Genomic DNA, 13,318 nt, shown 5'->3' with positions numbered 1-13,318 from the left:
ACAGAAATCAGTTGCATTTCTCTACACCAACAGCAAGACAGAAGAAAGAGAAATTAAGGAGTCAATCCCATTTACAATTGCACCCAAAACCATAAGATACCTAGGAATAAACCTAACCAAAGAGGCACAGAATCTATACTCAGAAAACTATAAAGTACTCATGAAAGAAATTGAGGAAGACACAAAGAAATGGAAAAATGTTCCATGCTCCTGGATTGGAAGAATAAATATTGTGAAAATGTCTATGCTACCTAAAGCAATCTACACATTTAATGCAATTCCTATCAAAGTACCATCCACCTTTTTCAAAGAAATGGAACAAATAATGCTAAAATTTATATGGAACCAGAAAAGACCTCGAATAGCCAAAGGGATATTGAAAAAGAAAGCCAACATTGGTGGCATCACAATTCCGGACTTCAAGCTCTATTACAAAGCTGTCGTCATCAAGACAGCATGGTACTGGCACAAAAACAGACACATAGATCAATGGAACAGAATAGAGAGCCCAGAAATAGACCCTCAACTCTATGGTCAACTAATCTTCGACAAAGCAGGAAAGAATGTCCAATGGAAAAAAGACAGCCTCTTCAATAAATGGTGCTGGGAAAATTGGACAGCCGCATGCAGAAAAATGAAATTGGACCATTTCCTTACACCACACACAAAAATAGACTCAAAATGGATGAAGGACCTCAATGTGCGAAAGGAATCCATCAAAATCCTTGAGGAGAACACAGGCAGCAACCTCTTTGACCTCTGCCGCAGCAACATCTTCCTAGGAACAACGCAAAAGGCAAGGGAAGCAAGGGCAAAAATGAACTATTGGGATTTCATCAAGATCAAAAGCTTTTGCACAGCAAAGGAAACAGTTAACAAAATCAAAAGACAACTGACAGAATGGGAGAAGATATTTGCAAACGACATATCAGATAAAGGACTAGTGTCCAGAATCTATAAAGAACTTAGCAAACTCAACACCCAAAGAACAAATAATCCAATCAAGAAATGGGCAGAGGACATGAACAGACATTTCTGCAAAGAAGACATCCAGATGGCCAACAGACACATGAAAAAGTGCTCCATATCACTCGGCATCAGGGAAATACAAATCAAAACCACAATGAGATATCACCTCACACCAGTCAGAATGGCTAAAATCATCAAGTCAGGAAATGACAGATGCTGGCGAGGATGCGGAGAAAGGGGAACCCTCCTACACTGTTGGTGGGAATGCAAGCTGGTGCAGCCACTCTGGAAAACAGCATGGAGGTTCCTCAAAATGTTGAAAATAGAACTGCCCTATGACCCAGCAATTGCACTATTGGGTATTTACCCTAAGGATACAAACGTAGTGATCCAAAGGGACACATGCACCCGAATGTTTATAGCAGCAATGTCCACAATAGCCAAACTATGGAAAGAACCTAGATGTCCATCAACAGATGAATGGATCAAGAAGATGTGGTATATATACACAATGGAATACTATGCAGCCATCAAAAGAAATGAGATCTTGCCATTTGCGACAACATGGATGGAACTAGAGCGTATCATGCTTAGCGAAATAAGTCAAGCAGAGAAAGACAACTATCATATGATCTCCCTGATATGAGGAAGTGGTGATGCAACATGGGGGCTTAAGTGGGTAGGAGAAGAATAAATGAAACAAGATGGGATTGGGAGGGAGACAAACCATAAGTGACTCTTAACCTCACAAAATAAACTGAGGGTTGCTGGGGGGAGGGGGGTTGGGAGAAGGGGGTGGGATTATGGACATTGGGGAGGGTATGTGCTTTGGTGAGTGCTGTGAAGTGTGTAAACCTGGTGATTCACAGACCTGTACCCCTGGGGATAAAAATATATGTTTATAAAAAAAATAAAAAAATTAATTAAAAAAAAAAAAAGAAAGAAATGTGGGAATCATCAAACCCATTCACTGGCTTCAGGGCCAAAAAAGAAGAATTGGGTTCTAGATCTCTGCATATAGCAATATATTTCTTAAAACCAGCCACAAAATAAAATTTGTATTAATAGGCAAACTTAATAATGAAAAAAAAAAAATCTATAGGATGACATTCAGGTTGAACAAACTGGACTTTCATAAACTACTCTTTATTTGGAGATTCACAAAGTCAGTAAAATCAACAAACCAACCTTCCTTCCTTCCTTCTTATTCATGGACTGCCAAACAGTCCAACTGTGAACTTTGTTTACAGATCTTATTTATGTTCAACCTAATTATAAGGATTAAATGAAGAAGGTTACTGCTTTTGCCCATCTTCAGTGTAAAAAATTAACTCTGAAATCTACAATTATTTTCCAATCTAGAAGCCCCAGCTCTCCCATAAACACTCATAATGCATCCATGACTGTCTTTGCTGAAAGAGGGTTCATCAGGTACAACATACCTGCAACCCGGGTGAATGGCAGCAAGCTCATCACCTTAATAGGCGCAGAGCCTGCTGAGGTGGAGCAAAGTTGTTATGTGGATGGAGTTCCTAATGCTAAACTGTCATGTGTGGTCTCTCCTCTCCTTTGGTTCATTTGCCTCTTCTTTGATGGACTCAAGCCCTTGAATTTCACAGCCAAATCAAGATCCCACAGCTATAGGAAGCAAGTGGGGATTGATTTTAGAGCAGACTTGAGAGGCAATTGAATCCATGTTCCTTCTCCCACTGCAAGTGTGTCCCTACTTCATGAACACAGAACCTGCAATTTGGCCAAGGTTTAGAGGTGAGCAGCAATACAGGGGCTTGGAGATCAGCTAGAGGTGGGTGTGGGTGAGCACACAGGTGCTCAAGGGCAGGATGCAGAAGATGAACCCAGAAAGAGAAGAAGCTGGTGAGAAGCAGGTTGAGTGCGTTCTCTGTTTGCACTTCAGCTTGTGAGCAATCTTCAGCTTTTATATTTTGCCTGATACTTATTCTCAAGATCTGGCTCTATTATTTTAAAGGAACCTATGAGCTGATCAATCAAACATATGCATTTTAACAAGGGCACCGTCTCCTGTGAAGGAGCTCCATCAGTGAGGATCCCACGCACCATGTGTAGTCTCTGCTCTTTCTCCATGCTCTGCTCTGTGACCCTCCAGCATTCCTACTTCACTCTCAATGAGACTTCTTACCTGATTCCTGTTATTCACCTTTTCCTAATCCTCTTCTTCCTCTTTTCATACCTGTTGTGATAATTTGCCAATGCCCAGTCCCTCCCCCACACTCAGTGGGTTGGCCCTGGTCCAACAAATATAATCTCCACACAGCCCTGTGATCAGCTATGGTGACCTCACTTCCGTTTTTACAGAGGGGTAGCAGGTAGATTCTCATATTTGCTCCAGAACAGCAACGATGTCCCAGCGTTGCTGCATCCTGTGTCTCTGACTCCCCTCCAGCCTCCTGCCGCCTTCTGCACACAGACAATCCCTTTTCCTTTCTCTTCTCAGTGCCATACCCTACTTAAGACCCCATCACCGCACCTGGGTTACTACAGAAGGCTCCTACCATCTCCTCTGTCTCAAAACTCTCCTCTCCTCAGCTCTCACCTTACCTTGCAGCCAGGTCCAGGATTCTGTAACACAGGGGTGATCTCCTCCACTCTGACACCCTTCAGAGATCTCTCACTGCCTGAAGACAACACTGGCATGTCTTTGTGCTGGCTTTGAAATTCCTCTTTTTCAAATTGACTCATCTTGGCAATTTTATCATCCCTCTGTTGCTCCCACACTTGAGAAAGGAAACAGCAAGCACAACTGCGTATCTAGGTCTTCCTTCAATAGTCCTTGCAGTCTGGGATGCCTGCACAGCACTTCTGTCTATGAAAATGTTCCTCTTCCTTTAAGAGCTAATTCACATGCTGCTTCCTCCGTGATACATTCCCAGAGCCTTGGTGCTCACGCTCCCTCCTCTACATTCCCAGCACACTTGATGTGAGGGCTTATCTCCCCTACTTTATATGGCATCTGTGTTTATTTCTGGGCTCCCCACAAAACTGAGCCCCTTAGGATGCTCTGGCAGTGTAGCTCACCTTGTTCATCTCTGTGTTCCCCACAAAACCTGGCACAGAGCGTGATAGAGAGAGAACTCCAGAATCTTCACATGGAATTGAACTGCTTTGGGTAAGGAGGACCGGGTCCCCCACATTGCAGCATTCAGTTCACCACACTCTTCAACTGGGCTCAAGGCTGGCCTCCTGACCAGCCCATCAGACATGTTTGGTTTTTTTTTTTTTTTAAGATTTTATTTATTTGACAGACAGAGATCACAATTAGGCAGAGAGGCAGGCAAAGTGAAAGGGGGAAGGAGGCTCCCCACCGAGCAAAAAGCCCAACACAGGGCTCGATCCCAGGACCCTGAGACCATTACCTGAACCGAAGGCAAAGGCTTTAACCCACTGAGCCATCCAAGTGCCCCCATCAGATATATTTCTAAAGAAGTTCCACTCTTCTCCCCTTTAGTACTGGTCTCTATAAAAAATTAAAAATCACTTTACCTTCTGCAGGAAGTGTGAGACTTCTCTGCTTGCCTTTCACAGATGAACTGAATGTTGAGGCTAGAAAATATTCAGAGAAAAGTAAAAAAATCAATTTTAGGTGCTTAAAAGGAGTACAAGCCAGTATGTATCCACAAATCTTACACATATCATGATAGAACATCAGTTAACTATAACTAATTCCATAAAAAACATTGCAAAATGAAAATTAGAAATTATTCCATCCTTAAGTGGAAAAAAACACGTTAACACTTAAAATTACGTTATAATTTCTTAATCAGTGATTTCCCATTTATGGGACACTATGCTGTATACTTGACCACCATTTTGTCCAAGGTAACCCTGCCTCCACTTCTTTCCTAGCCACTGGTTTGACCCATTATAGACCAGGCTGAGTAGTGCTCTCTCCAGGTGCCATCCCCAGGATTAAAGTTGTTTAATCCAGTGGTGGGCCTCACCCAGCTTCACAAATGAAATTGCTTTCAGGAAAATTTGGAACCAGTTTCAGAACCCATTTGGAACCCATTTTTCCTACTGTGACTGCTAATTTTATGTGTCAACCTGGCTTGGACATGGTTCCCATGTATTCAGTTAAACAATATTCTAGAGGTTTCTGTGAAAGTAATTTTTAAAGTAAGATTAATATTTAAATGAGTAGACTTTCAGTAAAGTAAATTACCCTCCATATGTGAGTGGGCTTTGTCCAATCAGTTGAAGGCCTCTAGTGAAAAAAGAGTGGCCTCCTGGGAAAGTGAGTTCTATAGCATATTGCCTTCAGACTCAAACTTCTGTGCTCTCTGGGTCTCTAGCTCTGGCCCACCCTGCAGATTCTGGACTTTCCAAGGCTCTGCAATCATGTGAGTCAATTCTTTAAAATCAATCTCTTTTTTTTCTCCTCCTCAATTCCTCTTCCATCCTCCTTCCTTTCTCTCTCCCCATCTCTCTCTCTCTCTCTCTGTTATTCTGTTTCTCTGAGGAACTGATTAATACACTCATCTTGGGAAGAATGAACCAGAAGCAGAAAGAGAATGATACTCCTCACCTCACTTGTTTCTAATTCCATAGTTCCTGAGATCCACAAGCATTCCTTCACTTAGGTTCTACAAAGTTTTCTGGGAATCAAAGTACTCCTAATATACTTCAAATCCAGGTTCTGAAAAATTCTGTATTGAAGTAATTTTTGTAGAAACTTTTTTTTTTGAAACTATGATTTATTCTGTGGAATAATCTGTGTGTGCATGAGAAGAATGTGTTCTGCTGTTGTTGGAAGGAATGTTCTGTACATGTCTGTTGGGCCACTGGGTCTACAGTGTTGTTCAAGTGCACTACTTCCTTAGTGATTTTATGTCGGAATGATCTATCCATTTTTCAGTGTGGGGTATTACAGTTCCCTACAACCCTATATTGTTGTCTATTTCTCCTTCAGTTCTTTTGCTGTCTGCTCTACATATTTAGGTGCTCCAATGTTGGATGCATAAATATTTACAAGTGTTATATCCTCTTGATGAATCGACTCCTTTACCATTAGAAAATGACATTCTTTGCCATTAGTTACAGTTTTTGACTTAAAGTCTCTTTTCTCTTATGTATATATGGCTATCTCTACTCTCTTTTGGTTTTCATTTGCATTGAACACCTTTTTGCATCCCTTCCCTTTCAGCCTAGTGTATCCATACAGCTAAAGTCAGTCTCTTACAGGTAGCATATTGTTGACTCATTATTTCATCTGTTCAGACATTATGTACCTTTTGATTAGAGTACTTAGTCCGTTTATATTAAGATAAGTGGTAGCTATGTACTTAGCACCCCATTTTGTTCTTTGTTTTCTCACTGCTTTGAAGTCCCTTTATTATTTTCTTCCTCTCTTTCTGTTCCTTTGTGATTTGCTAGTTTTTTGTAGTGGTGTGCTTTGATTTCTTTTTCTATATCTTTTGTGTATTTACCAGATGTTTTTCTTCATAGTTACTGTGAGACTTACATAAAACATCTTGGAATAAGGATGCCTGAGTGGGTCAGTCAGTTAAGCATCCAAATCAAGATTTGGCTTAGGTCATGATCTTGGGATCCTGAGATTGAGCCCTGTGCCTTGTTCCACAATCAGAGGGAAATTTGCTTGATATTCTCTCTCCCTCTCCCTCTGCCCCTCCCCCAGCTCATGTTTTCTCTCTTTCTCTTAAATAAATAATTTTTTATAAAAATACCTTGGACTTATTTTAAGCCAATTATAACAGTGCCTTGCATATAATACTGAATACTTTTACTTCTCCTCTCCCCAATTTTTATTAATGTCACAATTTATATATTTTTAGTTTGTGTAATCACTAACAGATTATTATAGCTATAATTGTTTTTAATGCTTTTCTTTTTAGCATTTGTACTAGAGTAAAAAGTGAATTATGTACCACCATTACAGTATTAGACTATTCTGAATTCAGTTTTATATTTGCCCATTACAATATTAGACTATTCTGAATTCAATTATAAATTTGATTTTATTAGTGTGTTTTATTGTCTATGTGTCTTCATTATGCTGATTAGCATCCTCTCATAACAATTTGAAAAGCTCTCTTTAGAATTAATTTTAAGCAAATCTAGTACTGATGAAGTTCATTTACTTTGTTTTTTTCTAGGAAATTCTTCATCTCACCTTTATGTCTGGTTTGCCAAGTAAAGTATTCTTCCATGACAGGATTTTTTTTTCAGTACTTTGAATTTACCATTCCACTCTCCTGGTCTGCAAAATTTCTGCTGAGAAATATGCTAGTTTTATGGGGCTCCTTCATAGGTGACCAGTCACCTTTCTCCTCCTTCATTCAAGTCTCTCATTTCCATTTGAGTATAATGTGTATCCGTGAAGATTTGTTGTTGTTGTTGTTGTTGTTAGGTGTAATGTAAGATTTTTTTATATATTTGAGAGAGAGAGAGAACAAGCAGGGGGAGTAGCAGAGGGAGAAAGAGAAGCAGGCTTCCAGGACCCTGAGATCATGACCTAGCTGAAGGCAGACACTTAACTGACTGAGCTACTCAGGCACCCCTCAGTGAAGATTTCTTTAGGTCCGTCAAGTTCTTTGAGCTTCATGGATCTGAATGTTCATTCCCCACAGGGAAGAGCTGGAGCAAATAATCCTAAAATTTGTATGGAATCAGAAGAGACCCCGAATCGCTAAGGAAATGTTGAAAAACAAAAATAAAATGGGGGGCATCACGTTACCTGATTTTAAGCTTTACTACAAATCTGCGACCACCAAGACAGCATGGTACTGGCATAAAAACAGACACATAGACCAGCGGAACAGAGTAGAGAGTCCAAATATGGACCCTCAACTCTATGGGCAAATAATCTTCGACAAAATAGGAAAAAATATACAGTGGAAAAAAGACAGTCTCTTCAATAAATGGTGCTGGGAAACCTGGACAGCTATATGTAGAAGAATGAAACTCGACAATTCTCTTACACCATACACAAAGATAAACTCAAAATGGATAAAAGACCTCAGTGTAAGACAGGAATTCATCAGAATCCTAGAGGAGAATAGGCAGTAATCTCTTCAATATCAGCCACAGCAACTTCTTTCAAGATATGTCTCCAAAGGCAAAGGAAACAAAAGCGAAAATAAACTTTTGGGACTTCATCAAAATCAAAAGCTTCTGCACAGCAAAGTAAACAGTCAACAAAACAAAGAGGCAATGGGAGAAGATATTTGCAAATGACAGTACAGACAAAAGGTTGATATCCAGGATCTATAATGAACTCCTCAAACTCAACACACACAAAACAGACAATCATATCAAAAAATGGGCAGAAGATATGGACAGACAATTCTCCAATGAAGACATACAAATGGGTATCAGACACATGAAAAAATGTTCATCATCACTAGCCATCAGGGAGATTCAAATTAAAACTACATTGAAATATCACCTTACACCAGTTAGAATGGCCAGAATTAGCAAGACAGGAAACAATATGTGTTGGAGAGGATGTGGAGAAAGGGGAACCCTCTTACATTGTTGGTGGGAATGCAAGTTGGTGCAGCCTCTTTGGAGAACAGTGTGGAGATTCCTCAAGAAATTAAAAATAGAATTTCCCTATGACCCTGCCATTGCACTACTGGGAAGTTGTCTCTTGTTTTTACTTTAAATTAGTTTTCTGCTCCTTTCTCTTTTATGTTTATCTGGGGCTCCCATGCCTATGTTATTTTGTTTGTTGGTATTTCACAAGACCTACAGACTTTCTTCACTCACTTTCATTCTTTTAGTTTGTTTGCTTTTCATCTCTTAGTAGCTGGTTTCAAATTACGTCCTTTTTTTAGCATTTTATTTATTTATTCATGCATGACAGAGTAGGGAGAGAGAAGCAGAGGCAGAGGGAGAAGCAGGCTCCCCCAGCAGGGAGCTCACTACAGGACTTGGTCCCAGGATCCTGGGATCATGATCTGAGCCAAAGGTAGATGCCCAACCAACTGAGCCACCCAGGCACCCTCAAGTTATGTCTTTATGTTCACTAATTCTCTCTTCTACTTGACAAATATGTTGCTGAAGTTCTCTATTGAATTTTTCAGTGCAGTCATTGTATTATTCAGCTCCAGAATTTGTGTTTGGTTCTTTGTCATGATTTCTATCTCTTCCTTGAAGTTTCCCTTTGTTCATGTGTTCTTTTCTAGAGTTTGTTTAATTGTCTATCTGTGTTTTCTTGTAGCTCACCTGAGCTTCTTTGAGTAGACTATTTTGTAATTCTTTGTCAGACATACAGATCTCTATTTCTTTGAGATGAGGCACTGGAGCTTTATTATGTTCCTTGAGTGGTATCATGTTTCCTTGATCTTTTGGAAGATTTACACTGTTAGTGTCTTCACAGTTGTAGAAGCTGTCATTCCACCCCTTCCCCCAGTCTTTACTGATTGGCTGCTTCAGAAAAAATCTTCACCTGTCAGCCCAACTAGAGATTCTAGGGGGTCTCTCAGATTGTTCTTCAAGAGGCACACTTTCTCCATTCCTCCTGGATCCTTCAGGGTGGAAGTCTTACGATTATGTGTCTTCTCTCAACCCCACAAAAACAGACAGAATTCTGAAATCCTGCCATTTATGGGTATGGTTTGCCCTATATAATCAAATCAAGGGTAAATGAGTATCTTAGTTTTGCCTGCTGCAACAAAAACACCATAGAGTGGCTTAGATAACAAACATTTTTTCTCACAGTTCTAGAGGCTGAGAAGTAGAAAATGAAAGCAGTGGCAGATATGTTGTCCAGTGATAGCCCACTTCCTGGCTTGTAGATAGCAACCTTCTCACTATATTCTCACATGGGAGGGCCAAAGGGAGAGAGAGAAAAAGAAAGCTCACCTGGCTCTCTTCTTATAAGTGTCCTAATCTGGAAACTTCACCATTATGACCTAATTACTTCCTAAAACTTCCACCTCCAAATACCATGGAGATTAGGTTCCAACATTTGAATTTTGGCATTCAATCCACAGCAGTGAGTAAAGACTTACATTAGTTGCCATAACGGAAGATGATGATCTTTCACCACGTTTTTATACTCAAACCAGTTCTCAGACTCAAACCAACACAGTTGTGAGCCACATTCCAAAATTTAAAAACCAGGAAAAAACAAGCAACCATAAAATCAGATAATGTACTTTTTAAAAGATTTTTAAAAATCTTTCTGTTGGGGTGGGGGGAGACAGAGGAGGAGAGAGAAAGAATCTGAAACAGAACCCATACAGAATACATAGCCCAACATGGGGCTCAATCCCACCACAGAGAGATCATGACCTGAGCCAGAACCAAGAGTCAGATGCTTAACTGACTCTGTGACCCAGGTGCTCCTGGATAATGTTCTTTTTATTGGCTACCCTCTCTTTTTCCTAAAGAGATGAATAAGATTCAGAACTTCAAGGGTGCCTGTGTGGCTCAGTGAGTTAAAGCCTCTGCCTTCAGCTCAGGTCATGATCTCAGGGTCCTGGGATTGAGTCCTGCATCAGGCTCTCTGCTCAGCAGGGAGTCTGCTTTCCACCCAACCTTGCCTGCCTCTCTGCCTACCTATCTCTGTCTGATCTCTCTCTATGTCAAATAAATAAATAAAATCTTTAAAAAAAAAAAAAGATTCAGAACTTCAGAGTTTGGAATTATTGAATATAGGGTATAAATTAAATGTGTTGAGAACGTTTAAAGAAATAAAAGAACAAATATATATGTCCCACCTGTTCTCCCAAAAGCCCTAGGCAGATTAAAAGAACACAATAGAGTTCAATTTACTCATTGTCTACTTTCTCAAACTGGAAAACTAAGATGAAGAACAAACATAAATGATATGAGAAAGGGAGAATTTCAGAAAGTCCTAGATGGCATCTTCTTCCAATACAAAGCAGTTTCATCTCCATTAAAAAAAATCTGTTGTTTAGTGTAGTTGCCTTTATAAATTATCTCAGCTAGATCTTCTGGTGAACTTGTTATAGCTTCTACATCGACATATCCTGCTTTACCTGCTTTACCATGCCTTACCATGAAGCCATGGAAATGGCTTCTTTCCTTAAACCTCATGAACTAACCCCTGCTAGCTTCCCATTTTTCTTTTGCAGCTTCCTCAGCTCTCTCCACCTCCACAGAATCAAAGAAAATAAGTGCCGTGGTCTAGATTAGGCTTTGGTTTAGGGAAATGTTGGTCTTCTTTCCAGGCCACTGAAACTTTCTCCTTATCAGCAATAAGGCTCTTTCACTTTCTTATCATTAGTGTATTCACTTGAGTAGTGTTTTTGATTTCCTTCAAGAATTTTTCCTTCACATTCACAACCTGGCTAAATACTTGGCATAAGACACACAAATAGCTTTTGGTCTATTTCGATTTTCAACATGTCTTCTTCACAAAGCTTAATCACTTCTAACTTTTGATTTAGTGAGATGTATATGACTCTTCCTTTCACTTGAATATTTAGGAGTCATTATGAGGTTATCAATTGGCCTAATTTCAACATTGTTGTGTCCTAGGGAAGAGGGAGGCCCAAGGAAAGGGAGAGAGAGAGGGCGAGTCAGTCGAAGAACCATAACACACACAAATATAACTTAAGTTCACCAACTTCTATGGGCATGGTTAGAGACATGGTGAAACAATTACAATAGCAATATTAAAGACCACTGATCATAGATCACCACACAAAATTTAATATAATAATAAAGTTTCAAATATTGCAAGAATTGCCAAAATGTAACACAACGAGACAAAATGAACAAAGGCTGTTGGAAAAATTTTACTAATACCCTCCATGCAGGGTTGCCACAAACCTTCATTTACTAAAACCACAATGTCTGTGAAGTGCATTAAAGTGAAACACAATAAAAGAAGATATGCCCATATACCTAATAAGAGCTTCAAAATACATGAGGCAAAGTTGACAGAATTAAATAAAAAATACTGTAGTAGAAATGAAGAATGTCTTTGATGAGCTTATTTATAGATGGGATATGGCTGAGGAAAGAATCTCTAAGCTAGAGAGTATATCAATAGAAACCACCAAAACTGAAAAGCAAAGAGGACACACACACACAGCAAAACAAACAAACAACAACATCAACAACAAAACACAGCATATCCAAGGACTATGGGACCACTATGAAAACATGTAAACACATGTAATGAAAAAATCAGAAGGAAAAGAAAGAGAAAAAGGAAGACTAGAAATATCTGAAGAAATGACTGAGAATTTCCTTAAGTTACTCAGATACCAAACCAAAGTTCTAGGAAGGTTCGAGAATACAAGCAGAATAAATGCCAGGAAAATCTTAGACCTGTGATATTAATTGAAACTACAGAAAATAAAAGATAAAGAAAAAATTGTGAAAAAAGCCAGAAAAACAAAATATCTTATAGAGGAACAAAGATGAGAATTATATCCAACTTCTCCTAGGAAATCAGACAAGAAAAAAGAATGAAATAAAATATTTAACATTGTGTGTCAACTCTACATTAAAAAAAAAAAAGAAAAAGAAAAAAGAAAAATGTAAACTAAATACTTTAAACTTCTCTGTAGCAATAGGGACACTGTTTTTTTACTAAAAAAAATTAATTTTTAAAAATTTTAATAAGAAAAGACCTCACCACACTAGAATTCTGTACCCTAGAAAATTACCTTCCCTTCTAAAGGGATGGAAAAATGGAAGTCTTTCTCAAACAAACAAAAATTGAGGTCAGTTGATTCCAGTGGACCTGACTTGAAAGAAATGTTGGCTTCAGGAACACAACAAGGATGTCCACTCTCACCACTGTTGTTCAACATAGTACAGAAGTGTTAGCAACAGCAATCGGACAACAAAAAGAAGGATAAGGTATTCAAATTGGCAAAGAAGTCAAACTCTCTTCCCAGATGACATGATACTTTATGTGGAAAGCCCAAAAGACTCCATCCCCAAATTACTAGAACTCATACAGCAATTCAGTAATATGGCAGTATACAAAATCAGTGCACAGAAATCTTATACACTAACAATGAAACTGTAGAAAGGGAAATTAGAGAATCAATTCCATTTGCAATAGCACCAAAACCCATAAGATACCCTAGAATAAACATAACCAATGAGGTAAAGGATCCATATTCAAAGAATTACAGAACACTCATGAAAGAAACTGAAGAAGACACAAAAAGATAGGAAAACATTCCATGCTCATGAATCGGAAGAATAAACATGGATAAAATGTCTATGCTGCCCATAACAATCTATACATTCAATGTCATCCCAATCAAAATACCATCAGCGTTTTTCGAAGTGGTAGAACAAACAATCCTAAAATTTGTATGGAACCAGAAAAGACCTCAAATTGCTAAAGAAATATTGA

At 39.0% G+C, this 13,318-nt stretch overlaps 2 protein-coding genes across 4 annotated transcripts in view; both read right to left on the bottom strand.

The window, feature by feature from the left end:
• LOC116594003 (cell surface glycoprotein CD200 receptor 1-like) overlaps window positions 1-13,318 on the bottom strand; it is a 134,921-nt gene that overhangs the window by 49,689 nt on the left and 71,914 nt on the right. The gene's annotated exons all lie outside the window — the stretch shown is intronic.
• LOC116594019 (cell surface glycoprotein CD200 receptor 1-like) overlaps window positions 1-13,318 on the bottom strand; it is a 28,650-nt gene that overhangs the window by 14,139 nt on the left and 1,193 nt on the right. For all 3 annotated transcript variants that reach the window (XM_032348871.1, XM_032348866.1, XM_032348860.1), the window contains exon 2: window positions 4,489-4,548. In XM_032348871.1, coding sequence (XP_032204762.1) covers window positions 4,489-4,548 — 60 coding nt within the window. The remainder of the gene's footprint in view (window positions 1-4,488; window positions 4,549-13,318) is intronic.

This window comes from Mustela erminea, chromosome 1, assembly GCF_009829155.1.
Source record: "Mustela erminea isolate mMusErm1 chromosome 1, mMusErm1.Pri, whole genome shotgun sequence".
NCBI classification, from domain to species: Eukaryota; Metazoa; Chordata; class Mammalia; order Carnivora; family Mustelidae; genus Mustela; species Mustela erminea.
Note: the sequence above shows the minus strand (reverse complement) of the source record. Positions and strands in the feature narration are given on the sequence as shown.